The sequence below is a fragment of the Pseudonaja textilis genome, chromosome 1 (genome assembly GCF_049901715.1).
Source record: "Pseudonaja textilis isolate UNSWEBS1 chromosome 1, rPseTex1.2, whole genome shotgun sequence".
Classification (NCBI taxonomy): Eukaryota; Metazoa; Chordata; class Lepidosauria; order Squamata; family Elapidae; genus Pseudonaja; species Pseudonaja textilis.
The window spans coordinates 46,143,657-46,163,904 of record NC_141990.1 but is presented as its reverse complement, the minus strand read 5'-3'; the positions used below and the strand labels follow the sequence as shown (position 1 = coordinate 46,163,904).

General features: G+C 37.5%; 2 protein-coding genes across 2 annotated transcripts in view; one reads left to right on the top strand and one right to left on the bottom strand.

Moving 5' to 3' along the window:
- Positions 1–4,579, bottom strand: part of DTL (denticleless E3 ubiquitin protein ligase adapter) — a 28,904-nt gene extending 24,325 nt beyond the window's left edge. Inside the window, exons 1-4 of the mRNA XM_026695418.2 lie at positions 4,272–4,579; positions 2,874–2,999; positions 1,615–1,713; positions 1,342–1,403 (exon numbers count right to left, since the gene is read on the bottom strand). Coding sequence (XP_026551203.2) covers positions 1,342–1,403; positions 1,615–1,713; positions 2,874–2,999; positions 4,272–4,317 — 333 coding nt within the window. The 5' untranslated portion in view covers positions 4,318–4,579. The remainder of the gene's footprint in view (positions 1–1,341; positions 1,404–1,614; positions 1,714–2,873; positions 3,000–4,271) is intronic.
- Positions 4,580–4,662: 83 nt separating this feature from the next.
- The window catches only part of INTS7 (integrator complex subunit 7), a 41,468-nt gene continuing 25,882 nt past the window's right edge, over positions 4,663–20,248 (top strand). The window contains exons 1-9 of the mRNA XM_026695788.2: positions 4,663–4,912; positions 6,902–7,031; positions 7,340–7,486; positions 7,728–7,865; positions 8,641–8,687; positions 11,370–11,569; positions 12,625–12,747; positions 17,917–18,034; positions 19,507–19,641. Of these exons, the coding sequence (XP_026551573.1) occupies positions 4,822–4,912; positions 6,902–7,031; positions 7,340–7,486; positions 7,728–7,865; positions 8,641–8,687; positions 11,370–11,569; positions 12,625–12,747; positions 17,917–18,034; positions 19,507–19,641 (1,129 nt within the window). The 5' untranslated portion in view covers positions 4,663–4,821. The remainder of the gene's footprint in view (positions 4,913–6,901; positions 7,032–7,339; positions 7,487–7,727; positions 7,866–8,640; positions 8,688–11,369; positions 11,570–12,624; positions 12,748–17,916; positions 18,035–19,506; positions 19,642–20,248) is intronic.

Sequence of the window (20,248 nt, the reverse complement as noted above, 5' to 3'; positions counted from 1 at the left end):
GTATAGATATACAAAGTATAAGAGATGTACAGGTGGTCCTGAATTTACGACCACAATTGAGCCCAAAATTTATATTGCTGAGACAGATGTTAAATAAGTTGTGCCTCACCTTTCCTGCCACAGTTAAGTGAATCACTGCAGTTCTTAAATTAACATCACAGTTAAGTGAATGTGTCTTCCCCATTGACTTTGTTTTGTCAGAACTTTGCAAAGGGTGACCACATGACCATGGGACACAGCAACCATCATAAATATGAGTCAGTTGGCAAGTATCTGAATTTTGATCACATTACCATGGGGATGTTATAATAGTTGTGTGAAAAACAGTCGTAAATCACTTTTTTCAGTGCTGTGTAGGTTTGAACGATCACTAAATGAACTGTTCAGGACTACATGTAGATTAAAATATAAATAACGCTTCCCAATAACAGATGTGCCAGACACAAATACATTAAAAAATCAAATTCAGAAGGATTATATTGTTGAATCCCATTTTTAAAACAGGTCTAGAATGCAAGATCCAACTGTAACATCACAGATTATCAGGCAGTTCATAGCCCGTTTCTCTCATTAAAGTGAAAGAAAACTGATAAACTTTCAATGAAGTCTAATTCACTGCTATACTGAATGAACTGCTAGTTTTAGCTCTGCCTTTTGCATCAAAAACAACAAACATCTAGTTTAAATTCACATAATGTAATATTTTACCAAGCCAGAGGCAACGGTGAACGGATAGCTTGGTAGCAATTCCAAATATCAAAGGTTTTTTTTTAATTATCTTAACTTTTTTCAGCATGTAACATCCATTTACTGCTTTTATGAACGTCCATAAAAAGCAAACCAGCAGCTAGTTTTAAGTTCCCCATAGTTTCCGATCATGTTTTGTTGTGTTGAATTAAGAAAACACAAGGTATTTAGTGTTTTGTTCCAATGGAACCCAGAGAACATAGATATTTCAATATGTCCTGAGCTAAAACCAAACCTTTCTATATTTCATGATGCATGGCCTAGACTGAGGGTCTTCAAACTCGGCAAGTTTAAGACTTGTGGACTTCAACTCCCAGAATTCCTGAGCTAACATAACTGGAGGAAGAATTCTGGAGTTGTCCACAAGTCTTAAAGCTGTGAAGCTTGAAGACCCTTGGCCTAGATTCTGTCATATCTTTTATCTTCCAAGCTATACTATATTACTAAGTCTACTAATGATCTTGCTGGAATATGAAGCCAGAAAAAGCATAATAATGTATTGCAAGTAACAGAAACAATTAGAGGGAATAACATAACCCAAGATTGAGTGGTATCCATGTAATAAAACAAACAGTTGTGATTTACAGTACTCACAATTTTGTGTTCATAGGGCGTCCATGCAAGATCAAACACAGCATTTAAATGAGCTTGCCATTCTGAAATGAAAGTAAAGTATTAGATCTAAATAAACCAAATTCCTTGTAATAAAAAAAATCCACATATGAAAAATGAAGACTATTACTGTCATCAAATTTACAAAGAACAGTACTACAATCTAAATACAGTATTAAAAAATACCCTCTACAGGCTACTACTTTTATCAAATTATCCAATTTATATGGTCCAAATACAAGCCTTTTTTTTTACCTTTAACGATTTTTCTGTCGCTCAATTGTGTACGGGTATCATACAGCCTAACAAATCCCTCTTCATTGGCAACACCAAGTATATATTGCACATCTGGAGCTGAAAAATAATGTAATATTTTTATTTTAAAACCTTTTGTATGCTTTTTAATAGTATACAATTTTTCTGCATCAGAAAATTACTGTCATATATTCTAAGTGTTAATCATACAAAACACAAAATAAGTATTCTTGTAAATACCAACTTTTTCCTTTTCAGAATCAGGGGTGGGATGCTACTGGTTCTGCTCGGCTCTATAGAGCCAGTAGCTCTGCAGAGCAGCAGACACTGAACCAGTTCTGTGTTTGCTGCTGTTTGGCCCACCTGCCCGCCCGGGCTCTTACCTGTCCTTTCCTGCTTTTTCAACCTCACCTGCTTTGCGCGACACAGCTGAGGTTGAAAAAGCAGGAAAAAAGAGGCTTTCCAAATGCTGCGCACCTGCGCACAGTGCTTTTCAGCTGTCCGGGCAGCACAGCTAAAGTTTTTTTTACATGCATGCGCGCAAAATGTAGTCACTGAACCAGTAGTAACACCGGTTGAATTCCACCACTGCTCAGAATAGACAAACCAGCTACTCTGAAAGTTTAATGTAATAATTAAGAAACTATTTTGAAAGGCTGGCTATAACTAGGCAAGGGGAATTCACCTAATGAACATAAACAAGTTCTCTTTCTCTACATCCTTCTGACAGCTGCTTTCAAAAGAGAAATGGATTGGATAGTCTATTTCTTTATGCATTAATTGCTTTACTTTTCCAAGATTACTTACTTTCCTACCTTTGTTGAATTTGGAAAATGGCTGAGCAAAAGCAAATTTGATGGTGGATAGTGTATATTTTTTTCATTTTGTCATGGAAATACATATTTATGGATAGCTGAAAAATAAAAAGCATCCTAGGAAAATATAATGGCAAACCACTTCTGTATTGCAAGGAAAAGTGTAGGATGTTTTCCACTCAGAAAGTAATTGACTCTACATAATTTACCAAACGTTACCAAAAGTTGTCCAGCATGTTGTTTCATCCTTTTGGCTAGGGAATCTTTCACAGTCTAGTATATGCCAGTTTGCTTGGACTACAAATCAGATTTTTACTTTTCCATTGACCATGATGGGTTTGTATTATAGTACACACAAAAAATAAAATTAGATATCACCACATTAGAAAAGTCTACCTTTAAACCAACATAATGACAAACCTTACAGATGAGGCATTACTTTACCTGTTGAAAAGCTACAGCCAAAAGGAGGAACTGGAATTTCCATTTCTCCATAGGAATGATGGTCATCTTCCTTAATACACTGATACTTCCCTAATAGATGGTGTAAGGAAAATCTTGGTGCCAAACCTATCAAAAAAGAAAGTTCATAAGACAGATAAGTTTATTTTATTTTAATTTTTTTTTACTGGCAGTAATAAAACAATGAATTAGTAATACGCAGAAACACCAGCAAAGAACTTCCCCAAACACCACATATCCACATGTAGAAATAAATGTAGAGTAGGGGTGTCAAACTTGTATCATCACACAACGTATTGGGACTTCCCCGCCTTGCTAAACAGGGCATGCGCAGCAAGTGAAGCATCTGGCCGTGAGTTTGACAGCCCTGATGTAGAGCTTTCCTGAACTTCAACTTCGTACAACCCCAAGACTTGCAGGAATAGCCAGGTATTTACATCTTTTGGGAAGGTGGGGCTTGAAATGTATTCCAAAGGGCATTTTTTAAAGCAATATGTGAAAAGCTGACAAGAATTCTGCAATCAGGTTTATAAGTTTTCTTCATGTATCACCATTAAACACTGCTTGACATTATATTCTCCCTCAATGTGTCTCCTAAACTACCTGTGCCTTCAAAGTATACTGACTACCTAGTTCTCTCGTCCTCAGTCTCCATTGATCAGGTCCTATGGAAATGCTAGTTTATGTAGCACCCAATAGGCCAAGTTATCTCTCCCACTGTTCAAACATGGGTTTTGCTGAACAGCATGTTTCTCTGATCCACCTCACCCGCCCCTCTAAGTATTGTATTTTTTTAAGTGCTTTATATTATAAGGTCTACAATATACAGTATCCGGATTGAGACATCAACATACTTCTGCCTACTATTTATCTTCATTTCAATGGGGCCGGTTGGGGCTTGTGAGTTGAGCCATTTAGCTGTGTTGTCCTGACTGCCCAAAGTCATTTTTGGTGAAATGGGCAGCTATACAAACTTAATTGACAAATGTATGATTAACGGATAAAGGATTTTCTATTTATGCCAGAATGACCATAAGGGGAAAAGAGAACAGGGAAGAGCAGGCATGCCTCCCTCATTCCCTCGAGGAAGTATAAGAGTTAAAAAGAAAGCTGAGCTTAAAAGACCAGTGGAGCAGCAATAAGGGTTATTATATTTTGATCCCCCCAGTCTTCTAACTCAAGGCAGAGAGCATACCCTGATATTCCTTCCTATTTTCGCCAGAACAATCCTGTGAGGTGAGTTGGGCTGAGAGTGGCCGAGCCAAATTTATCCAGCTGGTTTTCAGCCTAAGGGCGGCTTGGAATTCGGAGTCTCCTGGTTTATAAACCGCTTATACCAAACTGGCTCTTATCAGGAACGAGGGGCTTCCCAACACTTACCCTGCGGTCCGTCCTGGCAACGACGGACTAACGAACGACACAGCATCACAACAACGCCGGCAGCCTGACGCTCTATTCTCCCAGCGCGCTGAGCCCGCGGAAAAAAGAACAGCTTCTCCACAAGTTCTCCCGCCAACCCGAAGTCCGCGCCAAAGACATTTTTCTACAGCTATTGGCTACCCTGACGGCAAGAAGCCACGCCTCCTCTTTTCCATTGGCTTCTCCTCTCCCACCGCAAGAGCCCACCCCGCCCTTATACCGAGACATTAGTTTTTATAAACCAACCGGGGTTTTTTTGAATTGCGCATGCGTAACAATTTTCCCACCTCCTGCTCGTGCGATAGCCGATCTTCCGGAAAGGGTAATAATCCGCGTGCTAGCAAGGGGCGCGACTGCGCAGGTGCCTAAACCTGGGGGTTCTGCACAAGCGCAGATAATTACTGCTTGAAACGGAAAAGAGAGAGCACTAAGACTTTGTTTTCATGTCTGTGTAAAGCAAAATAAAGCGCCATTCCACAATTCCTTTCAGAAAGTCCTTATATAACGGGGAATGGCTTCCGTTTCCAAATCCTTCCTCGCCGATGCCGGCTATGGGGAGCAGGAATTGGACGCCAATGCCGCACTCATGGAACTGGATAAAGGTAAGTCAAATGGGGGGGGGGGGGGATGGAGTGTCCCGTGGCAACATGTGCGCATGCGTGCACTTTATAAAGGAAGTCCCGCCTCCTCGTGTTGCTTTAAATGCAATCTATGTATTGGGCCAGTTTTGCAGGAGGACGGAGTTGCTTTTGGTTGGAGCGGAAGCCTTGGGATTTCTTAAGATTACCAGTTTTATCGTGCATTTTAAGATGCCACGAGCTTCTCTGTCAGTTCCCGCGCCTTAGCGTTCTCCACCGTTGCAATTCCCATCCAAGGCAATTCCCAGTTTTTCTAAACTGATCGTCCCGAGTTATCTAATTATCTCAGCCAACGAATATCCTGTGTGGTGCAAGTGCGATTAAGTCACGTCTGTTTTACCATAGAACAGCATGAGCTTATTTAGTCAAGTCATCCCCCCCCCCCCGCAGTGAAGGAATTTAGATTAAATCCCAGATTGGGCCTCTGAATACATAACTTGAAATGCATTATCTGTTCTTGGATACAATTAAGCAAGTGCTGTCTTGTCCCAAAGACAAAAAAAAATTTAACCGCAGGAGCTGCTTACACTCCATCCCATCTTTTGCAACGGGAGTATAAGACAAAATTTGACTACAATACTAAATTTACAGTTCCTGTTTGAGTAGCAGGTGGCAAAAGGAAGGGAGAAATTTGCAAATGTTTTACATAAATAAATTCGGATGCAATGGTTAATTTATCACACCATTTCTTGCCAGCTGTACTTTGGTTACATGGATAGAAAAGATTTAATACATTCTTTTACCTTTGAGCTAAAGACTAAACACTTGAATTTATCTTTATAGAAAGAGCTAAGTGTTTTTTTGAGCATGGAGAGTAGCAGAAAAGATCACTGCTCAGTTTAAGAGGTTATTTGAATCACTTCAAATTTATGTTATTGAATTATGGATTCATATTCTTTTTTTATGTTTATGAGCTGCTTCTTTAAAGGTATAACATCATTCTTAAAATTCTTAAGCCCCAAGCTTTAAAATAAAGCAGAATATAAACTGGATAGTTTTCTTTTTAAAATAATTTATTAAACATTACATTAAAAAGCTAATACAAACTAGGAAAAAGAAAAATAGGAAGTGCAGAAAAAAGATGAAAGAAAAAATAATATAATAAAGAAAAGAAAAAAATGTATAAATAAATGATTTTCCTTCATTACAAGTATAAACAATAAAAAGATCAGTTTTCAGATATCTAGCCCAAGGCTTCCATATGTGGTCAATGCTTATCCAACTACTATCAGAAATCATTTCATTAGGAGCATTTAATCTAATTTCTTTCTTTCTTTTTCTCTCCATCTCCCTCTCGTTCTCATACCCAGGATGCACTGGAGTAGCAACATAAACTTAGGGAAGGGTGTGTGTGTCAAAATATGCAAGGTGCCAGGCATGCCATTGATTGCGCCATCATTTGATATGCGGTGATTTGTAGTTATGTAGATTTTGACCTTCAGGTTTTCACTCTCCCTGTAGATGCTCCTGTGCTGGACTAAAATCCAGAACCAATATTAACACTAGCACTATTAATAAATATGAATACACTAGCAGAGTAAAAAGTAAACCAAACAACAATATACAAGCGCACCAACTAGAATAAAGTGATCACAGCGGTACAACTACACAGTGGCATAAGAGGCAACTTTGTTATCTGAATTCTTTCTGCATCATGACAGAAATCCAGTTGGGAGCAGCTGGAGAAACACCGGATTTTTATTTCTAGCCCTCTCTAGGAGCAGGGGAAGGGTCTTTCTGATGTATTACTTTCTCCCATAGGACTTCTTCAGTGGAGATGGGGCTGAAAATTGTGTCCTATGCAGGCTTGTTCAAGTGAATGAACTGCATTGTGTAGAATTTTAAAAATAAATGAATTGAATGTATTCCTTTATAATTTTAGTCCATGCTCAAGTCATATATATTGTCTCTTAGACAAATATTTTTGCTGTGCTGTGTTATTATTTGTCATAGGTCTTCGATCTGGAAAGTTGGGAGAACAGTGTGAGGCTGCTGTCCGTTTTCCAAGACTCTTTCAGAAATATCCATTCCCAATTTTAATTAATTCAGCATTTTTAAAGCTAGCTGAATTTTTCAGAGTTGGGTGAGTGAATGTTTTTTCTTTCTTAATTTTAGTACTCTAGTAACTGCATTGTTTTCTATTTAACCCGTGGTGATCTTTTCTTAGCTGCTTTGGAATTGGGATTGCTGGAAGATTCTTCATTTTAAGTCTTGTATTTTTCATAAAATTATGAGTGGTGTAATTGGCAAGATTTGCAATTTTGACTATTTTTAAATATATTTAATTCTGAAACTTTTATTTGATGTACACTCTTTATGTTTGCTAATAGTTTGGAACTGATCAGTACAATTATAATCAATTAAACACGTTAAATATATTTTTTGAAACAGTAACAACTTCCTGAGGCTGTGTATTCTGAAAATGACCCAGCAAAGTGAGAAGCACTTGGAAAAGATCCTGAACGTGGATGAATTTGTGAAAAAAATATTCTCAGTTATTCATAGCAATGATCCAGTTGCTCGAGCAATCACATTAAGGTATGCCTGTTTATCAAGGAAGGCGCCCAGAGGCTGCCCATTCATTCATTCATTCATTCATTCTAAACTACCCATCTCCCTCAAAGAAGTGCTCTGGCCAGTGTGCAATATGTAATTGATAAATAAAGCAAGATATAAAAATTAACATTAAAATTAAGATAGGATTAAGAAAAATACTTTTCCCCAGCATTGCTTATTATTATGAAGGTTTTATACTGAATTCTTCTGTTTTATTCTCCAGGATGCTAGGCAGTATGGCTTCCATTATCCCCGAGAGGAAGAACGCACATCACAGTATTCGCCAAAGCCTCGACTCTCATGACAATGTTGAAGTTGAAGCTGCCATTTTTGCTGCAGCCAATTTTTCTGCCCAGTCCAAGTAAGGACAACACCTGGGATGTGTTACTTGTTCCTAGTTAGCAAGCAATTAATCCTTGATATCTCAATAGACTTTACATTATTTTCTTATTCATTTCTTTTCATTATTTTCTCTGAGGGAGATGGGTGGTTTAGAGATATGAGATATAAACAATAAAATAAAATAAAATTTGGCAATTTTTACAAAAATGTCAGTACAGGTAGCTCTAGGGTTACAACAGTTCATTTAATGACAGTTCAAAGTTATAATGGCACTGAAAAAAGTGACATGACCGCTTTTCACACCTATGACCATTGCAGCATCCCCAGTCACATGATCAAAATTCAGGTGCTTGGTAACTGACTCATATTTATGACGCTTGCAGTGTTCTGGGGTGATGTGATTCCATTTTACAACCTTCTGACAAGCAAAATCCCACCATTGTAGCATTCTTGGGAGCTTGGTAATTTCTGACTTTTACCCCAGATCAAGCATAAAGGGAGAGAGAGAGAGGGAGATTGAACAAATAATGTTACTAAATAGTCAACTACTATTAAATAAAATATGTAGGAAAACTACATGCAAAGTCCTGTTCATGCAACAGTTTGGTATGGTTGACTTACCATTTTCTTTGGTTTCTTGATGTATTCATTATTTTATGTACACTGATTTTGTTTGTAAAGAAACATACAAACTTTAATCTGATAATATCAGTTCTAATAGTATACTCCAAAAGAAAATATGATGCTGCCAGTTTATTATTATTTTGATTCATGATATTTTTCCTTCTTCACAGAGATTTTGCAGGAGGAATATGTAACAAAATAAGTGAAATGATTCAAGGTATGTGCTCTTTGGATTTTCTCCTTGTATATTTATACCTGCCTTTGAGAGAGTTTTTAAAAAGTGGTAATTCTGTTATTTAAAATATTTCAATTTTGAACTAAAATTTTGGAAATTCCAGCTTAATCAAAGGGGCGAGAGTTTGCTGGGTAAAGATTTTGTCCACTTTAATCATATGTCTTGATTTTCTTTGGATGTAATACAAAGTATTTCTGAGGTTGGTATTTCAAGGAAACATCTTATTGTAGGTATTGTGAAAGGATAGCTATGTTAATCTATGGTAACAAAATCAAAAATGTGATAGCACCTTTTCAAATTTAAAAATAGTAAACATTGAATAAATTAACATTATTAATGAATAAAATATTAATAAAATGTGCTAGTTTGTAAAGATTCGTTATGATTAAAGGAAATCTATATTTTATTTCTAATGTTATATAAAAAGACAAAACCTGAGCCAAATTCTTGATGGCTTTATGGAGGCATAACAGAAGTATTGCCTTTTGGAAAGTCTTTGTAATTTTTCAATAACCTACAACTGAACCTTGCCAGTCTTGCTAGTCTTTTAAAATCAGCCAAAGTTGACAATAATAATGAAGGAAAGTTTGTGAACTCCTTAAACTATAAATATAAAATGCAGTGCTGCGTGTGATCATAGCTTCACCTAAATCCTGTCAACTGGTAAATTCTGGTTAAACAAAGAACATACGAAACAGTATCCTGTACCATATCTTAGTTAACATCTGTAATAATCACAAGCTAGCATTTATTGTTTACTAGAAAACACTTTTTTTGATTTAGTAACTGTGGCACCTCCTTTAGCTGAGTGTTTCAACAAAATATTTTGTGTACCTGTTGCTGAACCCTACACATTGGAGTCCTTTACGTCAGTAAGGATATTGTTGGTTATAATGTTACTTATTGAAGGGTTCACAAATCTTCTCATTACCTAGTTGGGTATATAGTATAGTAATCCTTTTTAGAGCTGTATTTATTATTTTTTCAAAATTTTGTTTCATGACCTAGAGTGGATGTTAGTAACCTGAGGCTCGTGAGCCAGGAGTCACTCTTTAACCCCTCTCCTGCAGCTCTCTGCCAACCTGGTCATACGACCTGCTCCCTGGGTTTAAATTTCCCTATGAGATTTAAAACTTCCCTGAAGGACTTTTTTCAATCATCGCTCCGCTCCACTCTGCTCGCTTGAGGAGGGTATCCCTGCTTGTGCACGCTGTCCCGGCCCTGAAACAGCCAGCCAGGGTCCTGCGTAAGGTTGTCTTCGGGGAAGCTGCGGTGGCAGCTTGTGCTCCTCCAGGGCCGGCTTGCTGAGGAGGGAGGAAGCAGCCCTGATGCCTCCACTGGCCACCACCCCCAACAGACCCAGCACTGCCCGGCTTCCTCAAAGGCACAGCATGTTTTAAAGGTGGCAGCTCATGGCAGTGTCACCTTCAGGGAAGAAAGGAGTAGCGAAGAGCCAAAAGGACACAGAGATAGAGAAGAAGGAGAGAGAGAAAGAGAGAAATGAGAAAATAATGGAGGGAGAGGGTGAGAGAGAGGAAAAAGAGTGAGAGAAATGAGAGAGAAGGGGGAGAGGGAAAGAGAAATGAGAAAATGATGGAGGAAGAGAAAGAGAGAGGTAAAAGAGAAACAAATGGGAGACAATGGGGAGGAAAAGAAAGAGAGGGAGGGAGAGGAAAAAGAGAAAAACCAGAAATGAGAGGGAGGGAAAGAGAGAAAAAACTGGGAGCCACAAAACCTGGGTAGGTGTGGTGGTGGGGTGTCATGTGACTGGGTGGGGGTGACATTGAGTTGGCCACACCCACCCAGGTTTTGTGACTCCCAGTGTTTTCTGTGGGAAATGGCTCCTAATGGCTCTTTTGAGTGTTTAAAGTTGCAGAACCCTGACCTAGGGAAAGATTTCAGTATGATTCAGATGCCACAAGTCATTTACAATGGAAATTAACTTCCACATGCTCATTTTTCCTCCAGTATGGCTATGATCCATTTTTGATTAAGCAAGCTTCTTGTTTCATCTGAGCGAACAGGAATTCATTTTAAGCTTCAAAGTATGACTTATGACGCTGGCTTCTTTCAACAAATTACAGATAAAATTATCTGACACCACATGAGGGAATAGTAAATTGTGTGGATACTGTGTTTAGTTGAAGGCTTGTGTCTTAACTTGCTTATCAGTAAAATAATTATTGGATTACAGTGGGAATGTGGTAATTTCAGCTTGTATCTAAATAGAGACACAGCCTGAGGACATCCAAGGAGGAATGCTTTCTCATTTGAATTTCTTGGGAGCATAGAAAATAGAATGTTTTGTTTTAATGCTAACATATTGCTTTCTGAGTGGCTGACTCCGCCAACTCATTTTAGAATAGGTGTTTATATTACCCATTATTATTGCTTTATATATCAAAACGTGTATACATGGTTCATTGTTGATACAAGCAACAGTGTAGGCCATGTCCTTGAAACCTATTGTTTCACCCCTACGGTCCTAATTTCAGTGGAAGCAGTGGGCTGAAAAATTGAACTGCATAGTCTGCCCTGTAGCTGCAATCCTGTAATAGCAGTGCTACCCACATTTTTAATATTTTTGGCATGTCCTATAATACTTCTACAGGTACCCTCCAATTTGATTGTGGTTTATTCAAAAAGCTATTTTATTTTAAACAGGTTTAGCCACTCCGGTAGATTTGAAACTGAAGCTGATCCCTATTCTGCAGCATATGCACCATGATGCCAACCTGGCTTCCAGTGCACGACAGCTGCTCCAACAATTGGTGACATCTTATCCATCTACTAAGATGGTCATTGTGACTTTGCATACATTTACCTTGCTTGCTGCCTCTTCTCTGGTTGATATTCCCAAGCAGGTAATCCCATTATTTTTTTAGTGGGTTTTTTTTTTTTGAAAGCACACAGTGTTTAGATGTACAAAATAAATGAACTTATCATAGGTAAGTTGAAGAAATTTTAAGGTTCTGGATGGCATACAGTTTAATCAATGCAATGGCACATCGGTACTCAACCATTGTAAAAACTCATTCATTTTGGTATTCGATGCATTTTGATGGAAACATTTTGAATTGAATTGAATTGAATTCTTTATTGTCATTGTATGTATATACATAGTAGACATACAATGAAATTCACATAACACCCAGAGACCAGACCCAACACGCACACTCATGACAATCCCCAAACACCCCCCCCACCTGCCAAAATTCCCTGCCCCCTAAAAACACACAAGCATCCACACAACAGACCAAGTAATACTGTCCACCAGCTCACTGGTGGTGGTCCTTAAGTTCATCGTTAAGTGCAATTATAGCTCTGGGATAAAAACTGTTCAGAAAATGTGTGATCCAAGTTTTAATTGTTCTGTATCTTCTGCTAGAAGGCAACAATTCACAAAGATTGTAAGTAGGGTGGGAAGAATCTCTGAGAATGTTGTGCAACTTCCTCAAACAGCGAGATGCAAAGATGTCATACAGGGCTGGTACCTGGAGCCCAATGATATTCTGGGCAGTTTTAATGATTCTCTGTAGAATCATTTTGTCCTGGTACTTGCCATTTTTTTTGGTACTTGACATGCAAACTAGAATGTGGCGCTGTTGGTTGCCTTGTGACTTGCTACTCTTTCCAGCTGAAACAAAGGGTCATGTGTTAAGTCATGTGCTTTGTTTGGTATTCATTGTTTTTAGTACTTAGCACGCCTCCCGGAACCAATTAATAAGTACCACTGTAAAATAAAACATTAAAAACCAAATAATTTTACATTTAAAAAATAAAAAATGTAAAACAACATTATAAAGTTAAAATAATAATAATAATGGAGAGTTTCAAGAAAGGGAAACGTCCTTGTACTTGCAACTTTATTAAAAAATCCAATGAAATGAAATTTCATTTTAAAGTCTTTTTTTAACAGATAGAACTCTTACTGCAGTACATGAAGAATGACCCAAGAGAGGCTGTAAAGAGGCTTGCTATCCAAGATTTAAAGCTGCTTGCAAAAAAAACTCCACATACTTGGAGCAATGAGAATATTGAGGTATACAAACAGCATCATGTTTTGTAATGGTATGTGGGAATGACCTTGGGAGACAGGGCAAAGAGAGGCAGCCAAGGGAATGGTCAAATAAAAGGCAGCTGAACCCATTGCAAGAATGTGGGACAGCAGAAGGCTCAGAAGAGACCCTCCCTAGTTTTGTGGCTGTAAAGGGGTTGGGAGCAGGAGAAATACCTGCAGACTTGCAAGTTTCTATAATGTAGTTTTACAACAAAGTAGAATTGGCTCATCTGATTGTGTTTTTTATCTGGTCCATCTAGTAAGGCTGAGGTGCTTGCTTTGGGATTGATCATTAAAAGCTGCATTGCTAAGGCCTTGCATTGGGCAGGAAATGATTTGACTTACATATAAATAAATATGCATAGAATTGTGTATGAAGATTTGCTTAATATATCAAATCAATATAAATCTTGAAATAACTGTGTGTTCTTTCAGCGCATAGTGTTTTGGCTTACCCTGCTATTCAAATATATTCGACATGTATTATTTCTTTGCTCATGTTTGATGTAGGTCTTTTCTTAAAAAAGAGTTTTCTTTTCTTTTTCTTTATGCTGATCCATAGCTATTATTTTATAAGGTTCTGAGGTCCTGCATGGTACAACTTCAGCACTGTGATGGCATATAGTGACAGTGAGTTTATTTGATCAAAAGTGGCACAGGTTTTTTTTTTGAGGGGAGGCTAAATAAATAGAGTTTAAAATATTGCTGACATCATCCAAAATGGTAGCTTTAATACATGAGCTCCCCCAGTAGCCTCATGGAGGTGTTAAATAGGAGTGGAGAGAGCACTGAATCCTGCAGCAATCCACATAGTTGGGGCTGAGAAAAGGATCTTTCTGCCGCTTTCCCCATCAACTGGTATTGGCTTCAGAGAAAAGAGGCAAGCCAGCACAACACAGTGCCACCCCCCCCCCCCAATCCTCTGAGCCAATCCGGAAGGTTATCATGGCTTTCGGTGATATTGAAAGCCCCAGAGCTCAAGTAGGACAAGATGAATGCACAACCCCCATCTTGCTCTCATCAGAGATCATCCAAAAGTGTGACCAGTGCCATTTCTCTCTCATACCCAAGTCTGAATCCTGACTGAAAGGGATCCAGACTATTTTTTCTTAATCATTTTTCTCTGTGTAATGTAATAGGTTAAGCATAGAAGGGATACTATATTTTATGCCACATTCACAGAACCATTTTTTTTATAAACAGTACAACCTCATTTAGTAGTATCAGTGTGGATATAGGTTGTCTCTGTTAAAAGTTTCAGAATCCATGCTTATTTAAGGAATGATAGTTTACTGTTCTCACAATGAATATCAGTGCTTTTTTTTCTTTTATATGTATGGTATTTTTCAATGTATAAGACGCACTCCCCCCCCCCAAAAAAAAGTGGGTGGAAATGTCTGTGCATCTTATAGAGCTAATGTTGCCGAAGCCCTGCCTACCCACTGGCCCCCACCCTTCAGCCTCGGCCTCCCAGCAATTTGCCTGCAAACCAGTGGTGGGATTCAAATTTTTTTACTACCGGTTCTGTGGGCGTGGTTTGGTGGGCGTGGCAGGGAAAGGATACTGAAAAATCTCCAGTCAGAGGTGGCATTTGCTGATTCTCCAAACTACTCAAAATTTCTGCTACCGGTTCTCCAGAAGCAATCAGAACCCGTTGAATACCACCTCTGCTGCAAACAGTTACTAAATGAAGCAGTAACTAAATGAAGATTGCTTGTAAGCAAAACAAGACTGAAAGCTAAGAGACCCCTGAAAGGGATAGGTGAAATAGAAGCTCCAAACTATAAGATGCACCTAAATTTTGGGGAGGAAAACAAGAAAAAAAAATCTGCCTCTGCCTCCCAGCAATTTGCCTCCTTGCAGCAAACAGCAAACAGCCTGGTCAGCTTCAGCACAGCCTGATTTAGCACAAGCAGCTGATTGGCGGTTGGATCCACCTCCCGGAATACCGATGATCATCAGGTTGCAGGGATCACCATCACCTATTGCTGCCTCTGCGTACCCCATTTTTGGCCTCTTATAGTCCGAAAAATACGGTGTATCAATCATCTCCTGTTCCTTTCCTTTCTCCCTTTTTTCTCTTTACTGTCTCTCTCTTATTTTATTTCACCTATCTCTTTCAAGGGTCTCTTAGCTTTCAGTCTTGTTTTTCTTAAAAGTAATCTTCATTTAGTTACTGCTTCATTTAGTGACTGTTTGCAAGTGCTGCAGGAATGAAGAAGTAACTTCGTGTCCAATCCTTTCATTTACAACTTTTATGGGTCTGCAAAGCAAAGGAAACCTGAAATAAGCTCATAAACACAGTTCCCGTTTTACTTTGCAACCTCTTTGCTTAATGGTGCAATTATTGGTCCAGTTGTGGCTGTTGTGACTACCTATTGAAGGAAATAGCTATTTAGTTGTTAAACCTTTATTCCACTTTTATTTCATATGATTCAAATTGATGTACATAATGCTTCATTCTCCTATTTTTTCCTACAACAGCTCTTTATTCTGTGAACTATTATGTAGAAATATTTGATGGCTCCTTTCCTCTCAGTTGAAATCTTACATGCTCTGAAGTGATTTGATTTTCATCTGTTATACACTGTTAAGTCTGGAACGTGCTTATAATATTTTCTGAGCTCAAGCTGTAAGAACCACAAGAAAAAAAAGGTGTCGGTGCACTAGACTAGATAATCATAATCAGAAGGTGGGAGTAGGAATCCACAGGTTTGCAGAACTATAAAAAGCTATAGAGAAAACTGGTGAAATGGTGCATTCCAGTGAAACAGTCTAAAGAGTGAGCTCAGGAGTACAGAAAATGGATTCCTGCTGGCCTGTAACAGGAGGGGGAATAGACCGTAATAGAGAATGCATCATGGAGGAGGTAAATTGGTTCAGTTAAAACAGTGAAAAGGAACGCTTTGTCATGCAGATCCTAATATGTGATTCTTAAATTTGTATACAAGTGAGAATTATTTCCAGTAGTAAGGGTTATTATGAAGAGATAACATGCCATTGTTAAAATACGTGGATTGAATTTTGTAACCAAGAGAATTATGATTGGACTGAATTATTTTATGGTTATTTTTAATCTTCCTTATAATATACTCCTCCGGTGACCTTGTGTCTTTGATGTGGCACCTGAAAGTTTTAAGTGTCTGGATAGGACATATCCTTCTGAGAAGGATATTTGCCACTAACTTCTGCTTAAACTTCCTATGCAGGCTGAATAGTTTCTGTAGTATATTTAAGTCACTGCATTTGAAATTAAAACATAGGACTCATTTATTTAATCATATTTTGCTCCTAACTAGTGAAAAATATATAATGTAACCATTCTCAATACGGCACATTTAGGTGTTACAAATTTTGGATGACTAGAAATGTTATGACTGGCCTACTAAGAAGACATATATGGCCTGCTTTTTTTTAAAGTGTTGCCTGACATTGCATTTCAACTCGGTGTTTCATTGTCTTGTTCTTCCATAGTTAAGCAACTATAGTTGAATATCTTGGAAGTAAAGTGCAAGGTTTCCTAACGTGCTTTACTGCCTTCCCTTTTTCTCCTTTATAAGTCAATTATTTAAAATAGTATTTCCCATTATTCATACATAGGAGATCAAAGAAGCTTTCATTATTTCTGGAATCTGTTCCTTAACCAGTATCATTTAATTGTGGTTGTTTTTAAAAGAACTTTTTGCCAGTCCATTGTGTTAAGTTTCCAAATAGGAAAATTTTGTCAGGAAAGGATTACAAATTAGATTACAATTTTTAAAGCAAGCATGCTTCGAACAAAGCTGACAGCTGATTTCTCATGACAATAAATATTGAAGAGGAACATTAGTTATCACTTTGTAGATCATAATCAGTTTTATAAAAAACACATCCATCTGATACCATCTTCATTTTGTTAATTTCAGTAACTCAGCTCAGTAATTCTGTCTTTTGGTCACTATATTGAAGATTTATTAAATATTTATAGCCCTCTAGTAAAGTATCTGCAATGTGGTTTGCTTATATAAAAGCAAAAGGAAGGGAAGGGAAGATATAAAATAAGTAAAAACCTTGAAACTTCCCATGAGATTTATTTTGGCTGCAGAGGTGAATGCTACTGCAAAAATGAAAAATATCCAGCTGATCGTTAAAAAATATTGTAAGGTTGAAGTTCCTGGGAAAATCTATAAGGCACTCTAGGTTATATTGGCTTATTTCCACTCCAAGATTGTAGAAGGCTCTGGTCTTGAAAGTAGGAATCCATTGTTGGAACTCTTCTCTTGAACTTCTGAGACCATTGTTGGAAAAATACATACCTGAATGGACCAGTTGTGTGTGGTGAAAAAGGAAATCTTACTTTAACTTATTTGGAGAACAGGGAGAATAAGATATAGAGTCCTTCTTTTGGTAAACTGTAGAAGTTGGGTCATAATTAATAATGTCCAATAAAATGTAGTATTTAAGATGAGGATGTTGGAGTTAATGCTATAGCATTTGGATCAGCAGAATATGAAAAAGCATCAGAGTTTTACAAAAGTGTAGGGATTTTTACACCTAAAAAAATCCTAATTGGGGTTATTTTAAATACTTCTAAACAAATGTTTGCACTAAAAAAAATTCAGATGTTCACCTAAAATACTCCAAAATGCAACTGTCAAGAGGTATTTATTTGTGGATTGCTTTCATCCTTCATATGTCTTGGCACAGTTTCATCTATAGGCTTTGTACCTCTGCAGAGTTCAGATTTGAAAATGGAGAGTTTTTTGCTGAAAACTCTGTGCCCTGCAGGCCAGTTTTTTCTAATATAGCTTGGAATAGGAATTGTAATCCAATTCCATTGAGGAGACCAAGATGGAGAAGAACACTTTGTACCTAACAGAGAAACCCATATTGTCTTGCTCTGTTCATTTTTGCCTGCCATTGCAATATTGCCTTGTGTACAGGGTAATTGTTACAAAACCCAATTATAATGTGCAGGAAGGGCTTTGACCACTCAGTTGTTGTATGATCTCAAAGTATTATTTAAGGTGGCCAATAAAATGCTTGTCAATAGAGGTACTTCACTGACTGAACTATGAATTGTCAGGTGGTAAATAGGTGTATGTAAATTGTTTGGGATTTGATGTAAGATCTGTTTTCTTTAAAACCATTTTTTCCTTGTCTGTCTTTTAGGCCCTGTGTGAATGTGCTCTTCAAACTCCTTATGACAGCTTGAAACTAGGCATGCTATCTGTACTTTCTACTCTGTCAGATACAATAGCCATCAAACAGTACTTCAGCATTGCTCCAGGTATGAATAGATTACATCAGCCTAATCCTGGGGTACTGTTCTTATTTATGTGTTTATTTATGGCATTAACATAAAAAATACTGTTAGTGAGTAGTTGTTTTTCTTGAAAAGTATCCAGTTTATTTTAATCTTGCTGGAGTGTTTTCAGCCATGTTCGTGAGTGAAATTTTCAATTACATTTCTGGTTCACTGTTTGTTATTAGAAATTGCCACAGTCAACAACGTTTAGCAAAAGCTATGGGTATATTGAAATATGTCCTTTGGACAGATTAATTTCCCTGCATTTCTTGTATCTAATCACACAGAATTTCACCAAACCCGCATTCTTTACAAGCTGTTCCCCATAGATGGGTTTATGAGAACAAAAAAATTAAAATAAAATAAAATTAACATCCTCTCCATTGCCAGCCTTAGAATAAGACTTCTTCCACATATTCCCATCACTTATACAGCCAATCCATAAGCAAGCCAAATCCATATTTTAATATTTCTCCAGCTGTACCATCCATACTTGCTCCCCTAGCATTTTCATAAATTCTCAAAGCATTATTTTATTTGTATCTCTTTTTTTCTTGAACATTAATAATTATAGCATTATTTTCATTATTCAAGGTTCAGTGTGTCCCCAAACAAATCTTTAAAATACTTTTTCCGGCTCCATTTCCCCAATTTAGCCACATGTCAGTAATCAAGAGTAGGTTACCAGCCTTAGTTGTATCCATTTGACATGTATTTGCTGCTAACATTGATAAGTATACTTGCCAATTTTGTCAGATTTTGAATGGTATACTCAAATACAAGCAATGTCCACTTTTTCTCCAAGTAACTTCATGCTATCCCAATTAAGCTAAGACTTTTAATCTAGAGATTATCCTGCCAGCCACTATATTATTGTCTACCTTCCACCACTTAGGTGTAGATTCAACATACTAACACACAAAGGATGAGTGTGTATCTATCTGTCTCTTATATATGTATAGCTATTGGCATGCCAGTAATGTTCAGGCATATCAGCGTGCAGAGCTGAAAGCTTAGTTAGTTGAGATTAGGATATGTCCAGAAAACATGATGATAAGTGACCGAGAGATTGACATAACTGTATTTCAATAATACAGTTCTTGTCAATTTATCTTGAAGAAAAAAAATTGTACCATTACACAGGGATACTTATCAGCATTATTTTTACTCACTCTGTATCTTCCCAGAAAATCCTCTCTGCCAACTGCCTGTCGACTTTTGAAAATCCACTTGCAGTTTTTTTTCTCATTCATTCCCTGAAAAATTGTGATTCATGTCATTTCTCAGTTGACAAGAGACTGTTATAGTTTGGATGCTTTCATCTACTCATCCCTAGAGATTTGCCATTACTATTAATACGACCAACATCTTAATTTCCCCTTTCCTCTGAAAACTGTAGAAAAAGTGTAATAAATGGTACCATGCTGATTAAAAAATGACCCTTTCCCACCTAGGAACGAAGGCTACTACAGCGAGGTCATCTGATCTAGTCAAGCTTGCCCAGGAAAGCTGTTATCATAATAATCAGAATATTGCAGCACATGGAGTACGTGTTCTGACAAATATAGCTGCTTCTTGTCAAGAAAAAGGTAATCCCAAAAGGTGTAGAAGGAGTAGGGTTTGCAGAACAGTTCGTGACACTCAGCATAGCATGTCATGTTCTCATTTGAGAGTGCAGTGTAAATGTTCCACTAAGTTCCACTGTTTTCTATTGCTTCTTCCTCTTTGCTAATTTGATGAAAAAGAAATTATAAACAATAATGTTGCTTTCCAGTTCCTAACCAAATCTTATAGCCTTTTTCATTACACCACCTTGGCTGCATGCCAGGCAATAAAACACTTACAGATTAAATTGTTTGTGTTTCACTGGAAACACATGCCAATAAGTCTAGAAAGATTAGAATATATTTGTTTTTGGAGTAATTTTGGCTATGCTCTGTTGCGGTGATAAGAGTTCTATACTCCAGGGCAGAGCCTTAAATATACATAATTGTAAATGTAATTTTCCGTAGTCCTGTGTATCATAGTGACTTGAATGATTAGTATCTAGAGAATAATCTAGTCTAAAGAAAAAATGGACTAGGGGGTGACATGATAGTATTTGAGGGGCCATCACAAAGAAAAGGCAGTCAACTTAGGCAAGGCAAGAAACAATGGCTACAAATTAATCAAGAAGAGAAGCAACCTAGAATTAAG